The sequence below is a fragment of the Drosophila ficusphila genome, unplaced genomic scaffold, assembly GCF_018152265.1.
Source record: "Drosophila ficusphila isolate 14025-0441.05 unplaced genomic scaffold, ASM1815226v1 contig_198, whole genome shotgun sequence".
NCBI classification, from domain to species: Eukaryota; Metazoa; Arthropoda; class Insecta; order Diptera; family Drosophilidae; genus Drosophila; species Drosophila ficusphila.
The window spans coordinates 7,800,120-7,817,137 of record NW_025064092.1 but is presented as its reverse complement, the minus strand read 5'-3'; the positions used below and the strand labels follow the sequence as shown (position 1 = coordinate 7,817,137).

Sequence of the window (17,018 nt, the reverse complement as noted above, 5' to 3'; positions counted from 1 at the left end):
TAACCCCCAATCACCACCCCCACCCCCAAATCCACCCCACCCAGAATCATAAGCAACTCTTTTATTTCCCTTCTTTTCTTATTTTTTCCTGGCTGCTCATTGGCGTCGTCGGCGACTTTATAAAAATGTTTGCCCTTCGGTTTGTTTGTTTGTCTATGCCTCGATTTGTTTGTCTGTCTAAGCACTTGGAAAAAAAGGTAATTCCTTCTGAGTATTTCAATGAAATTATAAAGCAGTAATATTTTCATCCAATATGAATTTTGTATCCAATATCCAATTATATATGGTTTTGGAGATCCTGAACGGAAAATATTCTTCACTTTGGAGCTGAAAATTAATTGTTAATGTTATTTTTATTATTATTTTTCTCTCAGTGCATGCGAGTGCGTGCGGGTGTGTGCGGTTGTTTGTTTGTTTGCCCGACTGCGTTTTGTGTCGTAAATTTAATGGCCAGTCGCAGTGGCAGAATCGAAAAGGAATCGAAACGAATTGAATGGCAAACTGGGAGCCATGCATAAAAAATTGCCAAAGCCAGCGGGCGCGCGTGGGGTTAAGGGGCTGGCAGCCAGGGGTTAACTTCGATTAGCCCGAAATGTTGTCATGGCCTGTGGTCGCACATATGTGCCGTCCTTCGTCCTTTCCTTCTGGCAAGTGGGAAGGGGGGGTTTCTTTTTTGCGAGGAGGTGTATGTGGTCATGGAGCCACCAAAGCACATATACGTATAATAACCACCCACCGCCCTCTGATTTCCCCATCGAATTTCAGCAGACGCGGCAAAAATAAATAATAAAAAAGCAAGAACGAGGGAAGAAGTTAGCCGCCAGCTGAGAAAATTCAAAGTGGGAGGACGGCAAAATGACCTGGATGTTTTTTTAAGATGCTGAATAATCATATTTAATGCTAATAAGAAAATGTGAACAGGAAGTGCAAATTGTTATGAATATGAAAGTTGTTTTGTTTGTTGATAGTATTGTTGGATAGTTTTCAAATAACTATTCAAAAACTGTAGAAATTTAAAATTGAGTTATGGCAAAAGCAGGGAATTTCTATATAAATTATATTATATATATAATATATTATGTTGTATTATATGGAACCAGTATTCTTACCTGCAGGTTTATGTTTCAGGTTCCTGCGGCCGCTTTGGGTTGGCGGACAGCGTCCTCCGAAATATAGGGCCATTGATCAAAACTGTTACAATAATGGCGAAAATCCACCCCATGTGCGCCGGTCCACCCACATTTGCAGGCCAGTCCGGCGCTTTCCACCCCTCGCCGCCCACTTTTCGCCACCTTAGCCCACCCTTTCCCTTACGCCTCCTCACATTTCATTCCATTTGATGGCGGAAAGGCGGAAAGGAAAGCAAATATCGCCATTGCCGTCCAACATGGCAACGGACGAAACGGACAACAGGACTCGAGTCGAGTCGAGCTGAGTTGAGTTGAGTTGAGTCGAGTGTGGACTTTACAGGATGGCGAGTTCGGGGCGGTGGCAAGTGGGTGGTTGGGTGGTTGGGTGGTGGCAGGACCTCGTCTACCATTGAAAGCCTTTTTTGATGGCTGCTCTGGCTGCTGTTGTGTTGTGTTTGTGTGTTGGTATTGGTGGTGGTGGCGGTGGAAGGTCCTGGCAAGGTAGCAGGCGGTTGCCAACGCGCCTCTGCACGGAATGTCCAAAAGGACCAAGGGACCCGCTGCACTGAAAAGAAAGAAACAAGTTGTGAGCTAATAAAAGGTGTATAAAATAATTTAGTCAAAGAACGTGCAAGATTTATAGTAATTATTATTTCCAAATAAAATCGTATTACTTTATTAATAAATAAATATTTTTAAATCCACAAAGAAAGGTCTTATATTATTATTTTATAAATATAGGTATTGTTTAACGTTCCATTATTTTTTGGCAAACAAAGGACACCCGCTTTTCTCTCTCTGCACATGTGTGTGTGATTTGGCATCACATGCCTTGGCTTCGTAATGGCCACAGTTGTTGTTACGGCCAAAGTTTGTACGTGAGGGTCGAGTTGCAAATAGAGGGGTCTTGGAGGAGGCGGAGGAGGGGCAGCCTGCTCACAGGACATCAGCCATTCGCATTTGGTCCTTTCTGGTGGCCGTTAGCTGGTCGGGTCGTTTGTACATATTGCATCAAAGAAAACTTTTGCCTGGGTAAAAATAAAGCACACCACACGCAGTCGCAATGGAAATGGGGAAAACAAGGGGAGGGGGTTGGGGGTAAAAGAAAACGGCTATGGCAACAAACGGACAGGGGACAACGCCAAAGGACTCGGCCAAATACGTGTGTGCAAATCCTCATACTCGTATGTGTTTTGTACATTGTACATAAATTCATATATGCTGGGTTTCCAGGCAAACAACCTACTCCATCTGACCACGCCCCTTTAATTTTTACGCCCAACTTTGTTGGCGTTTATCAAGTCAGAGCGCGGAAATTGTCATTGTCCAGGGCAGAAAACCCAATGAAAAATTTAATAAACTCGCATTCAACACTTTTCAATATTGTTGATAATCTTCACAAAACTCTGCAGACTTTTAAGTCTAGCAACCACTTTCAATTTGATTAAGATCTAATTAACAGATCTATATCTCTTGCTTTAAAGTAAAAATAATATGTTAAAAGTATGTAGTAATTTGTACCTCGTTTTAACCTTATTTAAATATTTTTTGCACACTACAACTTGGCTTGCAGATCGCGCAAGTCCCCCAAAAAAAACGAGGCCCACACATACTCCAATCGCAAGCCGCCACTCCACTGCTCCCCACTGCACTCCACCCCCTGCTCAACCCCTTCCAGCCACTGGATTCAACCCCCACTCCGCCAGGCAGGCAATCAGAGTCCAGATTTCCATGGCCAGGCCAGCACATGAGGCACTGAGGACCGGGGCTGATCTCTGCGACAAAATATTAGTTCTGTCAAAATAAATTTCTTTGAGTAATGTAATCCCATTTTGCGGTTTGAGGGGCGGGGGCGGTGTGTGTGTAGTGTGGCGTGTGAAGAGTGGGCGGGGGAGGGGGAAAGAGGGTGGAGTGGGTGAGGCGGGGGGAGGTGGTCTCATTTTTTTAGGGCCTCCCATTCCGCTTTTCACCCTCTTGGTCACATTTCGCATCAGGCTGAATATGAATGCGATAAATCTGTTCGTGATTGTTTTTTTTTTCGCACACCACATGTGTGTTTGTTATTGGGTTGTGGGTGGTGTGCGGAGGTGTCCAAAAAAAATGGCAGAGAAATTCGCTAATCCCGGGAAAAGAGGGCGGAGTTCAGCCCCTCGGTCTCAGTTTCAGTTTCATTTTCAGCCGAATGTAAATCTGGCTCTGAATCTGCGGTTTCGACGGGGCTTCAGCTGGCCTTTATTACACTATTTCCTAAGCAGTCCGCTAGGCTCACGAAAAATCCAAAACGTCCACTGAAAAAATTACCATATTGCAGCACTTTTGAACTCACAAAAGAACTTAAATACAAAACTTTAAATAAATAATAATAAAAAGATTTAATTATATATTTTCGTAATATATTTAGAGGTAGTTTTTTAGAGTTGGATCCCCAAAGAACAATCCCAAAATAAAATAGTAATTATGTTAGAATGAAATCTTGTTTTTGTTATAAACCTAAAATATTTAAAGATATTTAAATAAAAAAGCTGTCTTAATTTTAAAAGGTATCAACGCGTATTTTTTACAACATTTTAATGTGAGGAATCTTTTTCACTGCTCCACACTTTTTTGCGAGTGTATCGTGAGCTTACGAACTCAGTCGATTACGGACACATGTATGGTCGTTTCACGCACATGAGGACGTGACCAGGTGGGTGGATTGCCCCCGCCCCACTTCAGTGGGTGGGTGGGCGAACTTTCCTTTTGGGGGAGTGGCTCTTGACTTGGTCGCTGGATGATGACAATGTCTTGTGACAGCTTCTGCTGCCGCCTGTGATTGCCAAAAATGCGACACGATGACGGGAACGAGAGATGGCAAAGCCAACAGGGGGGGGAGAAAAAAATAAACCATAATATATATGTGCATGTATAAAAAATGAAACCCTGAAATGTAATACACTCACACGCACTCCGATCCGTGGGCCACAGACATTGATGAGGCCAAATTTCTGTGATTCGTCATCTAAATAGGTTTTCACTTCCCTTCCTTGCCCTTTCCACACACACTCCCACACACGCACACTGCACGGAATTGCCGCACATTACACACACGCACGCACCAACCGAGGAAAATTGTCCAGTCTGTGAGAAAAATCCTCTGCAGGTTTAAGCAAAATAAAAGGGGACAAAGTCCTCAATCAAAAATGTAACTATTTTCATTTTGTCTTTGTTAACTTATTGCTTTTTAGAAACCTGATTCCCAAATTATAATTATACATATATGTATGTCTCAGAAAAACAACATTCAAATGACTTAAGTATTCAGTTAAGTTTTTTATTTTGGCGAAGGTCGATTTTTTGACAATTGTAATATTAATCAGTAATCAGTATTTAGACACCCCAGATATTTCCAATATTAATGTGGTAAATAAAAAGCATTAGTTCGAAATTAAACTTTACTTTTCAATGTAATTTTGATGAATATTTCACATAGTCAGTGTGTGTTGGCTTTTTTTTATAATCTATTATAAACATAGTATTTAATGCTCCATCATTGGCGATAGTCAGGGGAAGGAAGGAAAAAAAGGGACATAATGATTCTTAAACCTAAATGCATTGAATTGGATATTGCATTGAGTGGCTGCAGATGGGCCAAGGCAATATTGAATACGATGCGAATGTTGCGTAAACACTAAGAATTGATTCCGATCGGGGCATGTATGGGTGGGGATCCAATAGGGATCGATGGGGGAGAGGAAGAGGATTGCAACGAGGACGACAGACGACAGTAACCAGTTGGATCAGTTTAGCTTGGAGCGCTTCTTGGCGATCGCATCCTCGACGGCCCGCAGCTGCTTGAGTAGCTCTTCTCTGCGCGATTTCTTGCCGTCTTTGTCCTTGCCGCCGCCGCCGTCTTTCTCTTTATCCTTGCTGTGGTCCTTCTCCTTGATATCCTTATCCTTGTCCTTGCTGTGGTCCTTCTCCTTGTCCTTGCCATTGCCATTGCCGTGCTCCTTCTCCTTGTCGGAGTCGGCTGAGTTGTTGGGTGAGGCCAGCGCCGAAACACCCACCATGTTCGACGTTTTCTTAATCTCAATGGAAATGGGCGAACGCTTCTTGGTTGCTTGTTCAGCGGCTGCGAAGAGAATAACTTTACAATTAGTATCCGTTCTTAAGGAATTAAATTAAAAAATATAAATAAATGGGAATAACAATAATGTATCGATATGCGAAAAAGCAGGCATAATTATTGTAGAGTTTAGCAAAACCTTAATTTAAATTTAGCATCAACTACATTTTAAAACTTGTCATTAGCCACGAACTGATGAGTAATAAAAAGATAAACAGCTGCTTCATAAACCAGCTATACAAGCAAACCAAATTAGGTTCTCTGTTTCGTTGCAAAAAATGTTGTACTAGGAAAAGTAATTTCTTAAATAAACTGCAAAATCATTTGTACACAGCTTAATTGTTATTAACATAGATTTTACTTAATTAAGAAAGAATCCTAGCATGCCATAACCAACAAAAAGAGAAAGCAAATAAATCCTTACGCTTCTTGATAAGCTTTCGCTCATTGAGCGCCTTGTCGGTGGCCCTCACTCGCTTCTGGGGCGTGTCCCTCGATCCCGACGAGCTGTCCGACGACGAGGAGCCCGACTCCGATTCGGAGTACGAGGTATCCGATGAGTCTGCAAAGGAATCACAATGATACATTTTTCCTTGCAGTCATTCAAAATTAATATTTCACCTGAGTCGGAAGAGCTGGAACTGCGGCGACGTCTCAACTTGTCAAACTTCTTGGGCGCCGGCGAGGAGAGCTTCTTTCGCTTGGAGGCGGGACTGTGGCCTACGCCGCCGCGCTTCTCCAAAGCGGGTCGCTTGTACGAGGGCGACAAGCTCCCTTCTAAAATAAAGATAAGGGAGTTAAGCAACTGCTGCATCACTTGAAACCAAAGCAACTTGAAACTCACTGGAAGAGTGCCTGGGTCGACGCGGTATCTGGCTGGGCGATCGGGCCGTCCGGCCAGCATGTCGTCTCGAGGAGGCGGAGGCGGCGGCCAACTTGTGCCCACTGCCACTGCCGCCGTAGCGCCGCTTGTGCTCCGACGGACTGCTCGACCGCGACGAGTCCGAGCTGGAGTCGCTCTGCGAGCTGTTCGACGTCGAGTACGACGAGTTGCTGCTGTAGCTGCGCCTGTCCCTTCGCCTCCGGTCGTCCCGGTCGTAGGATCCCCGACCCATCGACTTGGATCTCATCCAGGGGTCGCTCCACTCGTCGCCCCGGCCGGCTGCCTCCACCCGCTGCACGATGACCTCGCGGGCGGGCCGCAACCGCCGGTCGTCCTCGTAGTGCGGCATCCGGTGGGGCGGCAGTTCGCGGTAACGCGCCATCCTTCCGTAGGCGTCCACGTCCTCGTACTGCGGCGGCATGTACTGGCGGCCGTAGCGATCCGGCGGCGGGCCGTAGACGGAGTACTGCAGGGGCAGGAGGCTGCGCGGACTGGCGTGTGGCACCGCATGCGGGTGCATCGGCAGCGGCGGCAGGCTGAGCGGATTGAGTGGCTGCTCGCGAGCGGACGTCGAGGGCGGGGGCGGCGAGCGGGCACTGCTGCCGCCGCGATCCTTGAGGTAGTACGGGTCCTTCTCCATTTCGTCGGGCGAGAGCGTGAGGTTCATCTTCTTGTCCTCGAAGTCCATGTCCTGCTCCTTGCGCTTGTTGGCCTTGCGCATCATCTCCTTGGCGGTGCGCAGGCCGCGCTCCCAGGCGTTCTCCACGACGACGGGTCCGTCGGGCAGCAGTGGACGGGAGTCGTGCACGTGGCCGCCGTAAATACTGGGCGCATGGAGCAGCGCCGGCCGATGGTGCAGCGGCGGTCGCTCGTTCCGATAATCGTGATAGTCGCCGCCCACCGCCGCCGCCGCAGCATGCGAGCCATAGGCGCCGCCGGCTCCCGCTCGAGCTGCAGCTGCAGCCGAGGATCCCGCTCCGGAGGCTCCCGCTCCCGCCGAGCCACCCTGGATGGGCACCGAGCGCACCAGACTCTCGAACATCGTGTAGTTGCCCTTGTCCGTGACGCCCGGATGCAGGAAGCGGCAGCTCATGCCCCAGGTGCACTGGCCGCGCGTGTAGAAGCGGCAGACCGGCTTCGGTTCCGTCTCCTCCGGCCGCTTCTCATCCTCGTCGGACACCTCGCCCTCCTCCAGCTCCTCCTCGTCCTTTTTCCGCTTGCTAAGTGCCGCCGCCGCCGCCGCCGTCTTGTCCTTGGCGTCCTTGCCCTCCTCGCCCTCCTCCAGGCTGCCGTTGCCGTTGTCCTTGCGCTTTTCCTTGTCCATGCTGTCGTCGTCCTCGTCGCCATCCACCTCGCCGTCATCCTCGTCGTCGTCGTCGTCCTGCGCCTTTTTGGCCGTGCCTTTGGCTAGGTTTGTTTCGTTGGCTTTGCTCTCCGACGGCTTCTCCTTCACCGGCTCCGGACACTCGCCCTCCTCCGCCTCGAAGTCCAGGGCGTCGTCGTCGTGCGTCTTCACCAAGTCCTCCTCCATGGCGGACGCAGGCACTCGTCCATTGGATGCTTCGTCGGGCTGCTGTCAATAAATAAGTGAAGCTCTTTAAGGTTGCAACACATTTAACTTGGCTTTTTCGGTTTCAGGGTGCCATATTTCAATTACAAGTCACAAAGATTCTGTTCATATGTAAGATTTTAAAACTTGAAGAATAACTATAAAGCAAAGACATAATACTAAATAAAGAATTTAAATCAGTAAAATTGGCAATTAAAACTTTTTTAAATAGGAAAATCTTCAAGCATTTATAAACAGAACCTTATATGTTCTTAATGGCTTCCTCTAGACTACGGCACACTTAACAAAGAATCCCATTAAACCTATGGCTCACTTTGGTCTCCTTGGCGGAAGCCTTCTCCTCATCCCCGCTGGTCGTCCTGCCGTTCTGCTTGACCTCCTGCTGCTGCCGCCGCAACTCGTCCTCCTCGCCCAAGCCGGGCAGTGAGTCATTGGAGATGGCGCCATCCTCGTCCTCGTCCGCCGGATGCAGCGAGGAGTTCTTGGCCGGTGCCTGCTTCTCCTCCGCCTCGATGTCGCTCACATCGCTCAGGTCCTCGTGGCTGATGTTCAGATCCACGGCCGCCTGGTTGTACAGCTGCTGCTGGGGACTGTTGCTCCGGCTGCGAACGGAGGAGAGGAACGAGCTGGGCTGCGATTTCGCACTGGGGGAACCGGGTTGCTCCACCGACTCCGCCGACTCTGTTACAGCAGCAGGCGATTCGCGATCCGCTTCAGGCTCTGGTTCAGGTTCGTTTCGGTGGAGCTGCTGCTGCTGGTGATGCTGCTGGAGGTGCTGCTGCTGCTCGGACGGTTGCTCCTGGCGGTCCTGCTCCTGATCGGGCTCGTCCTCGCTCGAGGAACCGCTCGAAGAGCTGCTTCCACTGCCGCTGCCACTGCTGCTGCTCGAGCTCTTCTTCTGCTTCTTGGACAACTCACTGCGACTCGAACTGGAGCTCGAGTTCGACGACGAGCTGCTGGTGGAGGCCGCTCGAACGGATCGATCCATTGTGGCGCCTCCGCCCACCGATTCCTCGGCCTGATCGGCAGCAACCTCCTCCTTGTCATTGGTGGGCGAATTCGAACGCGACTCCGATGAATTGGACGGCGAACTGGCACGAGAATCGTCTGATTCCATGTCGATGACCATGGGTTCGCCTTACGCCGATGCGGGCAACTCGTTTCTTGGCGTTTCTGCGGAGATTCGAAGGGATCGCTGATTAGTGGGGCTTTCGTGGCTGGACCTATTCAACACCCTGGGCAAATCTTAGACGATAGTTAACCACCAGTTATCGGTGGGCGTTGTGCAACCGAGGCAAAGCTACTGGATCAAGTCGAGCATTTGTTGGAGGCTTCTGGTAGAGATTACAGATTTTTGAAGCGGACAACTATTTTGTTTTACTTAGTACTTTAACTCAATTGTCTTTCAGTTTTCGAATCTTAAAATGTTATTGCCTGTTGTGTTTTACTCATCCATCGTAACCAGTATAAGTTTTGGAAACCACGTGGTTTCTTATTTGAAATATCAATTAGCAGTTTTAGACAGCCGGAATTTAAAGGGTTGAGATATCTGCTCCTAGAATTGTAATTAAAGTTATCCCTAAAGAGCCCTATTCTTTCTGTTCGTTTCATCAGGTTTTATAAACATTTTGGCTATTGATACTTCTATTTTAAAGAAATTTTAAAATTGATAAGCGAAGAGAACCTTATGTCATCGATGCAATCGATTAAATGTCGTCAGGTTTAGTCGATAACCAATTATCGACATAAGGTGGGGTCAACGAAGGAATACATATCGAAGGTCAAGGTCAAAAGCCACCAACAAATTCCGATATCTTTTCGATTGCTCCCAGACGCGATGGAGCATAATAATCGATATTGGTATCATTGTTTTAATGGAAGAAGAAAGGTTTTGATCAATAAGTTTTTTTTGTTGCTGTTAACTTTTTGTGGGGTTCTTACCTTCATTTCTTTTATAAGCATTTATCTTTTTAATTTTTGATTATATTGTGTGTGTGCAACTGTTTAATTGTTGGTTATACATTATTTTTAATTAATTTTTAGACGCGAACGAGAGAGACAACAGAGAGCGAGAGAGAGAGAGTCTGTGAGCAATTGGAAAAATTCTTTGTGTTCTCCCGCTCTCTCCCCCTCACACACACAGTTAAGGACACGCACACACACAGACGCACACGCAGGAGAGAGTTAATTATTTGACTTTTTTGCTTGGACTTTTGCGGACTTTTTCGCACTTTTCGCGACCGAAATCGGATTTACTGAACAACTTTAACCACTTTTTCACTTACTGACTTTTGACTTTTACTTTGTTACTGTTACATTTGTACAATTAAAACTTTTAATTTTTCGGTTTTCTTTTTCATTTATTTTTGTTTTTTTTTGGAGGGGAAAAATAGAATACTTGAAAATATATCAATTTGTTGGTCTTCTTTAAGCAATATGCTTGATTTGTTGTTGCTGCTTACCTATCGCCGCTGCCGTCGTCGCTGCTGCGCTGCCGCTGCCTCTGCCGACGTCGTTGCCGTGCTTTCCCCCTTTTATCCGCTGGAGTTCTCGTTAAGTGATGGTGTACTTCCTTGCTCCCGGCTCGCCACTGGATTACCTGGAAACGCTGGCTAGTCGGCCAGCTGGAAGGTTAGCTTTTGGGGCTGCGGAAGATGCTCTTGGTTCGATTTGAGTTAAACAGTAACCTCCTTGGCGAAAAATATGCGCCCGCCGCAGAAAATATGGCGGCTGTCAGTGCAGTGTGACCGTGCATGGCGTTGCGACAAAACCCAGCGCCGGAAATTGCCTAAATTATCTTACAGCCAGGGCTGCAACCAGAGAACAGGGGCTTTGCGAAGGGGGGTTGACAAGATCTAATAAGAAATAATCAGTCATGGCTTGAGTTCTTAGAAAAAATATGGTTTTAATTTGGACAGTTCAATATCTGGATTATTTTTTGCTTTTATATGAAATCTAAAGTTGCTTGAGGCAAAACAGTTTGATTTGCTAACCCCTTATCAGTGTTTTCCACTGCGCTCCTGTCGATTGACTGGCACATGTAAATAGCAAAACAAAATATAAAAACAACACCCTAGCTTATCTCCGCTCTGAAGTTTGCACAATGCTAGAAATCCACGACATTTAAACGGCAACCAAATTGCGCAACTGGAGGACCACAACCCCCTGGACCACCACACCACTGTCCACACAGTTTTCCCGCCGGCGGCGTGTGCACACACTGGCCAACAGATGCAGCGACTGACGAAATCGTTACGTTTACTTTCGTTTGTCCAGGGAAAGACCCATGCTTCTCCTGCGGCAACAGCATGGAGTCTTTTTGGGATCGCGAAGAGGGCGTACTCCTCAGAGCTGCCGGATCCCGTGGAACTGAGCTTCGATCTGTACACCGGTGAGAGCGCGGAAACGAGGCCACCATTGGTAACCTATCACGGGCTCTTTGGTTCCAAGCAGAACTGGCGGGGAATCAGCAAGGCGCTGGTTCGGAAAGTCCCCAGAAAGGTGGGTTTCCTATCAAGTTGACTTGGGCTTTATCCCTTGTAATTCCAGGACTTTCCTCCTCGCAGGTCTACGCAATGGATGCCAGGAATCACGGAGAGAGTCCGCACTCAAATGTCCACAATTCAAGGGCGATGAGCGAGGATGTTCGTCTGTTTCTGGAGCAGCACAATTACCAACAGGCCGCCTGCTTGGGTCACAGCATGGGTGGCAGGTCTATGATGTACTTTGCCCGGAAATATGTGAGTTGGTGGACGCTGTTTCCCTTGAAATCACTTTTCATTACTATATTTAATAATTATTTCGACTATTTCAGCCCGAGTTGGTGGAACGACTGATAGTAGTGGATATATCGCCCATTAGCGTGCCGCGATCGACTGGAGAAATGACGGAAATCTTCGATGCGATGGTCTCGCTAAATCTCTCTCCAACTTTATCCATGTCCGAGGGGCGGAAAATCGCCAGGGAAGCACTGCTAGAAGCCACCGAGGACGAAACCGTCGACTTTATCATGTTGAATCTGCGTAAAGATCCTGATTCAGGGGTGTAAGTCAAGCATCACAAAACTTAGTTTGGGCAAATAACAAAATGTAATAATTTTTCAGATTTTCATGGGCCTGCAATGCGCGAGTTCTCCGAGATTTCCTCACCCGCTTCGATGATTACCAGAGCAATCTGGATGAACTGCCTCCGTACACGGGACCAACCACTTTTATCTGTGGAACGCGATCATCATACATGAGGTTCGTTTTACACTCTTTAGAGAACTTTAGCTTTTGCGATCCAAATTAACATATTCGTTTACCCATTTCAGACGCGAACAGTGGCCACAGATTGTGGATATGTTTCCCAATGCCGAGATTCACTGGCTGGAAGCCGGCCATCTGGTGCATTTCGAACAGCCGCAGGAATTCATATCGTTGGTCAGCGAGTTCCTAAATAGATCCGATTAGACAACCAAAATTCTTTTGTTTTACAAATTTGTACAAAGGAGTCAATAATAGAGAGGCTTTAGCTAACTGAAGTGTAAACTGCGTTATCCTTGGGACCGGAACTCTACGTTTAGAAAAACGATCTGACTTCACGATCTAAAACACTCACCGAAAAGAGAGAGATAGCTTCATTTTGCGTTCTAAAAGGATCTTACTTTCGCAAAACAATTACAAAAACAATAATATCTACAGAAGACACTTAAATTTCCTTTGAATCAAATTTTAACTGTTGAATCTGACAAGTTTTCTACCCATTATTCAAGGTCTATCCAAAATAAGTACTCACTGTGTAGTAGTTAAGTGCTTTTAGTCACGAAATGCATTCCAAATGACGTCAGCTTCGATGGCCCCTCCTTATAAACGCCGGCCCAACTTCAGTTTTTGGTGGTGTATGTACATTTAAAATGTAATTTAATTTATCATTCTTGTACGGCGTGTGATCGTTAGATTCTTTAGATTCTCAGATTTTCGTCTCCATTTCCATTTTCATTTTGTTTTTCTTTTCATCTGGTTTTTGTTAAAAAATATACATACACAGACACGAAAAAAAATTCCATGAGGAAAAGCTGATAGATCTCGAATGATCGTATGCTGCACACAAAAATTGACAGCAAGTGTGTTTCTCAATTTTTCGAAAATTTTCAATTCGTATTTCTTAGGTTTCGTGTGTGTATACGTACGTATATATATATATATTTATATATATATAGATATATATATGTATGTTCCTTGTTGGGTGTGTGTGAGTTTACTTACTTATTAGGAATAAATAAATGTGTATAAATACAGATATAAATCAGGGGAAATCACATTGCACTTAAAATTATATAGTCGAAGTTTAAATCATTGATAAATGAACACAGTCCGCGTGCTTCAGTGTGTGTTTATGTTTCCTTGTGGTTTTTTTTGTTTGGTTTTCGTGTGTACAGGAGTCGTTATCCTTGCTAAATACATCAAACAGGAATGGTGGGTAAAACTTTTGTGCTAAGGCTAAAATGGCTGTGATAATATTCCTTGATTCGATGTGTTGTGAGTGTGATTGTGAACTGTTAGTGGAAGTGGGTGTCTTCGAGTGTTTCGAGTGTGTGTTGTTTGTGTGACAAGTCATTGATGTTGTCTCACAGCTTTTGTAGTTTTTAGTTCTTTAGTTATTAGTTTTGCTCTAGTTGCAGTGTCGCTTCACTCTCATTTCTAGACTGTTTAGTTGGGTTACTAGACTATAATGCCGCCATCGTAGGCGTAGTCGGCTTTGTTGTGCATGACGAGTCGGTTTTCCACAAAGTAAAAGCTGTCCGAGCGCGTCTCAAAGGGGCTCGATATCATCTCAGCCACTGAAAGTGGGGAAATCGGTAAACAAATAAGCGATTTTGGTAACAAATTGCAGTTTACACAATACGGAAACCAGATCTACATTCCCTTTTTAAACCAAAATAATGTGATGTAAACATTTAACAAAAAATAAAAGGCAACCAAATTAATGCAACCCTTTAGTCAACGAATTCTGACAACTAAAACTTCAACGTCTTGAAATAAACCCCCTCTTCTTAAAAAAAGTTCAAGGCAACCTTGACCCACAAACGCCTCAAACTTTTTGGCAGCCACTTGGCTGCTTGGCTGCTGGCTGGGATTATGTAAATGCCTGCTGGGCGGACAGCTCACCTAGGTCGGGTGGAAGGTTAGGAAACTCGTAGATGTGCTCGCACGTGTTCTTCGAATATGGAATGCAGTAGCCAAACTCAAAGTCGAAGGTCTTTAGCAGGCGATCGCGGAAGAAGTGGCGCTCGATCATGCGGAAGTTGTTCACAGGCTGGCTGCCCACAGTGAACTCCACACTAAAACGAAAACAGTAAATAATAATTTTGGATATTCAAGAAAATATATGTAATTGAGCAAACATACGTGGCTCCCACAGTTTTGAGGTTGAGAAAGGCCGGCGTGAACTGATAGCGCACATAGCGACCGGCATTTGGATCGGCAGTGTCCTCCAGCGACAGTTCCTCGGCTGCCGCCAGCATCGTCTCCTCCACGGACAGTCCATCCGGATATTGCTCGCTCGGCGGTTTGGCGATCTCGAAGAGCACGGCGCCGCTCTCCAGGTCGCGGATCTTGAACCGCGTGAAGTCAATCTCGAACACATTTGCGTTGGCGGAGCACAGATAGTCGTCCGTGATCTTGGTCAGGTGGAGCACCTCGTCGGGACTCACGCTCGATGGCTCCACGGATCGCTTGGAGTCGCCGGAGGCGCCACCGCCCGACGCAGTTGCTCCCGCGGATCCCCCACTACCGCCGTTGGCCTCCGCTGCACTGCTGGACGATGTGGGACCTCCGGCGGCCGAGGAGGAGGAGGATGTGGCAGCGACGGCTGCGCTCGAGGATTGCACGGGATTCAGTTGCTTGCCCACGACGCTCATATTGCGGAACGGAATCGGATCGGGAATGTTGCTTCGGGGGATCGGGCTCTGAAGCTGAACAGTTTCTGGTGGAGATTAAGGCTCCTGACTGGCTGGCCGAATCAGCAGTGGCTTCCTTTTGATTTCGAGCTACTCCGCTGGCTCACTCTGTGAAAAAGAAAATGAATCATTTATTAGATGGAAAAAATATTTAAAAATATATAAATGTGTATATTTAAGAGTTCTATAGATCTATGTTTGTTCACCTTTCTTTTTTTTTAATTTCATGTTCTATATTTAATATTAATTCTTAGTCCTGAGTACTGAGCAAATAAATTTAAACAAACCAAAAATGTATGCTTTATATTTTATAACAAATGAATTCATATATAAATAAACAATTCAAGAATCTTTCTCGGCAGTTTTTTTGTTTTGGTTCAAATAGTTCTTTGCATAGAAAACGTCTTGATAAATTAGTATTTCGATTTATGTTATATAGTTGAAGGGTTTTACTTACCTACACAAACACAAAAGCGTAGAGTTGCCATTAATTGTGCCAGGATTTTCTGGTGGAGATATAGGGCTTCCTTGCGATTTCCCTTCTCGTATTGTTATTATCCTTTCGCTTTCCACTTCTCACTCTTTAAAAGCAATCGAAATGTTAATTGGAATTTTATTGATAAATATCCAAAATATTAGTAGGAATGTAAAGCATAAAATGCAGTTTAAGAACAAAAACTACTCACCCACACAAATGCAAGTTGCAAGTGTTGCCATAACATTTAGCTGCCAGCAACAATACACAACCACCACCACAACAACAACAAACGACAGCAACAAATGCACACAACAACAAAACAGAAAAATATGAAAATTCAAATAAAATTCACCAGCAACAACAACAACAGCTCTTTGAAGCTTGGAAGGCGCGACCCAATTTCTGGAAAAGCTGCGCTCTCTTCTTTTTTCTGCTTCTTTGTGTTTGTTTTTCCTTTTTTCGGCTTGCGTCCTTTGATTAGTGCATATCTTCGGGTGTGAGTGTGTGTGTGTATATATATACTGCGGGGGATTTGTGTTTTTGTTGTTGCTGCTCTGCTGTTGCGCTGCCCGAAAATCAATTAAATCAATTTGACCGGCATCGCACTGTTGTTGTTGTTGTTCGCCACTTCACTTAACGCATTTAACCGTTAAACATTGCACTTTTTGTCCACTTTTTTGCATCCAGCCACTTTGCAAAAAACACGTCCGATCAAAGTTATCGCCGTTAACCAGCCGATAGGCAGGCGGTGATGGTTATCGATTGGGGAGTTTGACCAACGTTGCCACACATGGGAAATAAGATTGATTTGTATTGGCGCGCTGTTTTCAACATTTAAAAATAAAGTGTCAACAGAAAGTGTGTACACACTTTTGGCGCGCTGCTTAGAAATTTTAAAATTGAGCTAAGAGTTTCTTTAATAGCAAAGTCTATTGATAAAAAATATATATTTTATTCCATTGAACAACTTAGTATTTATTTCTTTCTTAAATTCTCTTTATATTATATATTAGGTGTTTTTAGATAGAACTATGAAAAACAGCATATGAAAATGAGTTTATGTACCATCTATAATATATTACCAAGTGAAGAACAAACTCGCAAATGTGTTAAATGGCGTGTCGGTTGCTTCCCTGCGTTTTTGTGGCCGGCAATTAGTTAATATCCATGCCTGCTTCTCCTTTTCTCAAGTGCCGACGACCGCCCCTTCGAGTAGTTTCCCCTTGGACAAACCAGACCCAAAACTCAAGTGTCCCATCCCTATTCCATTGCATATAGCACACCACACACCGTACTTATTCCGATTTCCATATTCAGACGCACGGGCGCCAATACGAGATCATGTTTATGCACCGGGAAAAATGTAACTCCATTTTTAAAATGTTTGTTGATATATTCTAAGATCTGAGTAGAATGGTAAAACAAAATAATAACCACAAATGTTTGGTATAATTATTAATGAACTTCTCGAAATAAAGTTCAATTATTTATTGTAAATATTTTTCCTAGTTTTTTCCAAGTGTAAGAGGAAACTACTTGAGTTCAATTCTAGCTCCTCCTTTTCTAATTTTCTCTGCTTTTTGCTGCTGTTATTGTTGGCCTTAAGTGGGTATTTTAATATTCGCAGCCGGAGCCAAAGAAGTGTTAAGTTTCAGGGGCCACATATGCACTTATTCCCCGACCCCCGACCCCCGTCTGCTGTCCTCTGCCCCCGCCCCTGATTTTCTCCATTGGCGTCCGCGTTTCCTGTATTTTTTTTCACTTTTGGTACGTGTGTGTGTGCTGGTGTTGGTGTGTATCTGTGTGTGGTGGCACTGGGAACGTGTTCGCCTCTATCTTTAGTACAGTTCGGCTGGAGTTGTTCTCCAAACTGACCCTCTTGCAGTGCCGTCCCTCGCTTGATTTATCCCCA

The 17,018-nt window shown here is 45.3% G+C and overlaps 3 protein-coding genes across 6 annotated transcripts; 1 reads left to right on the top strand and 2 right to left on the bottom strand.

The window, feature by feature from the left end:
- Positions 1-4,547: 4,547 nt before the first annotated feature.
- On the bottom strand, positions 4,548-10,432 carry LOC108095302 (zinc finger CCCH domain-containing protein 18). 3 transcript variants are annotated; one of them, XM_017196362.2, is made up of 6 exons: positions 10,151-10,432; positions 8,002-8,861; positions 6,080-7,688; positions 5,857-6,012; positions 5,660-5,797; positions 4,548-5,241 (listed from the first exon to the last, which is right to left on the bottom strand). In XM_017196362.2, exons 2-6 carry the CDS (start codon positions 8,815-8,817, stop codon positions 4,907-4,909), a joined length of 3,054 nt encoding a protein of 1,017 aa, XP_017051851.1. In that variant the 5' UTR covers positions 8,818-8,861; positions 10,151-10,432; the 3' UTR covers positions 4,548-4,906. The 3 variants fall into 3 exon arrangements, with proteins under 3 accessions (XP_017051851.1, XP_017051849.1, XP_017051850.1); XM_017196360.2 differs by having other exon boundaries at positions 6,080-7,691; positions 10,151-10,431; XM_017196361.2 differs by lacking the exon at positions 10,151-10,432 and adding an exon at positions 9,630-10,047 and having other exon boundaries at positions 6,080-7,691.
- A 294-nt stretch (positions 10,433-10,726) lies between these two features.
- Positions 10,727-12,210, top strand: LOC108095304 (protein ABHD11). Its single transcript, XM_017196364.2, has 5 exons — positions 10,727-11,189; positions 11,255-11,428; positions 11,503-11,732; positions 11,792-11,929; positions 12,001-12,210. The coding sequence occupies exons 1-5, from the start codon at positions 10,920-10,922 to the stop codon at positions 12,137-12,139; spliced, it is 951 nt and encodes a 316-aa protein (XP_017051853.1). The 5' UTR covers positions 10,727-10,919; the 3' UTR covers positions 12,140-12,210.
- A 346-nt stretch (positions 12,211-12,556) lies between these two features.
- On the bottom strand, positions 12,557-15,826 carry LOC108095305 (protein unc-119 homolog). 2 transcript variants are annotated; one of them, XM_017196365.2, is made up of 5 exons: positions 15,315-15,826; positions 15,086-15,209; positions 14,078-14,736; positions 13,838-14,010; positions 12,557-13,509 (listed from the first exon to the last, which is right to left on the bottom strand). In XM_017196365.2, the coding sequence occupies exons 3-5, from the start codon at positions 14,587-14,589 to the stop codon at positions 13,391-13,393; spliced, it is 804 nt and encodes a 267-aa protein (XP_017051854.1). In that variant the 5' UTR covers positions 14,590-14,736; positions 15,086-15,209; positions 15,315-15,826; the 3' UTR covers positions 12,557-13,390. The 2 variants fall into 2 exon arrangements, with proteins under 2 accessions (XP_017051854.1, XP_017051855.1); XM_017196366.2 differs by having other exon boundaries at positions 15,459-15,826.
- Positions 15,827-17,018: the final 1,192 nt, after the last annotated feature.

What these genes read in the sequence shown, in the direction of transcription:
- LOC108095305 (XM_017196365.2), bottom strand. Translation starts at nt 14,589, where the DNA reads ATGAGCGTCGTGGGCAAGCAACTGAATCCCGTGCAATCCTCGAGCGCA. An exon ending in CTCAAAACTGTGGGAGCCAC is followed by an intron (nt 14,011 to 14,077) that starts GTATGTTTGCTC and finishes TTTTCGTTTTAG; the next exon opens with TGTGGAGTTCACTGTGGGCA. An exon ending in TAACCTTCCACCCGACCTAG is followed by an intron (nt 13,510 to 13,837) that starts GTGAGCTGTCCG and finishes CCCCACTTTCAG; the next exon opens with TGGCTGAGATGATATCGAGC.
- LOC108095304 (XM_017196364.2), top strand. Translation starts at nt 10,920, where the DNA reads ATGCAGCGACTGACGAAATCGTTACGTTTACTTTCGTTTGTCCAGGGA. An exon ending in TGTACTTTGCCCGGAAATAT is followed by an intron (nt 11,429 to 11,502) that starts GTGAGTTGGTGG and finishes CGACTATTTCAG; the next exon opens with CCCGAGTTGGTGGAACGACT. An exon ending in ACGCGATCATCATACATGAG is followed by an intron (nt 11,930 to 12,000) that starts GTTCGTTTTACA and finishes TACCCATTTCAG; the next exon opens with ACGCGAACAGTGGCCACAGA.
- LOC108095302 (XM_017196360.2), bottom strand. Translation starts at nt 8,817, where the DNA reads ATGGTCATCGACATGGAATCAGACGATTCTCGTGCCAGTTCGCCGTCC. An exon ending in TTCCAGCTCTTCCGACTCAG is followed by an intron (nt 5,798 to 5,856) that starts GTGAAATATTAA and finishes ATTCCTTTGCAG; the next exon opens with ACTCATCGGATACCTCGTAC. An exon ending in GCGAAAGCTTATCAAGAAGC is followed by an intron (nt 5,242 to 5,659) that starts GTAAGGATTTAT and finishes TTCTCTTCGCAG; the next exon opens with CCGCTGAACAAGCAACCAAG.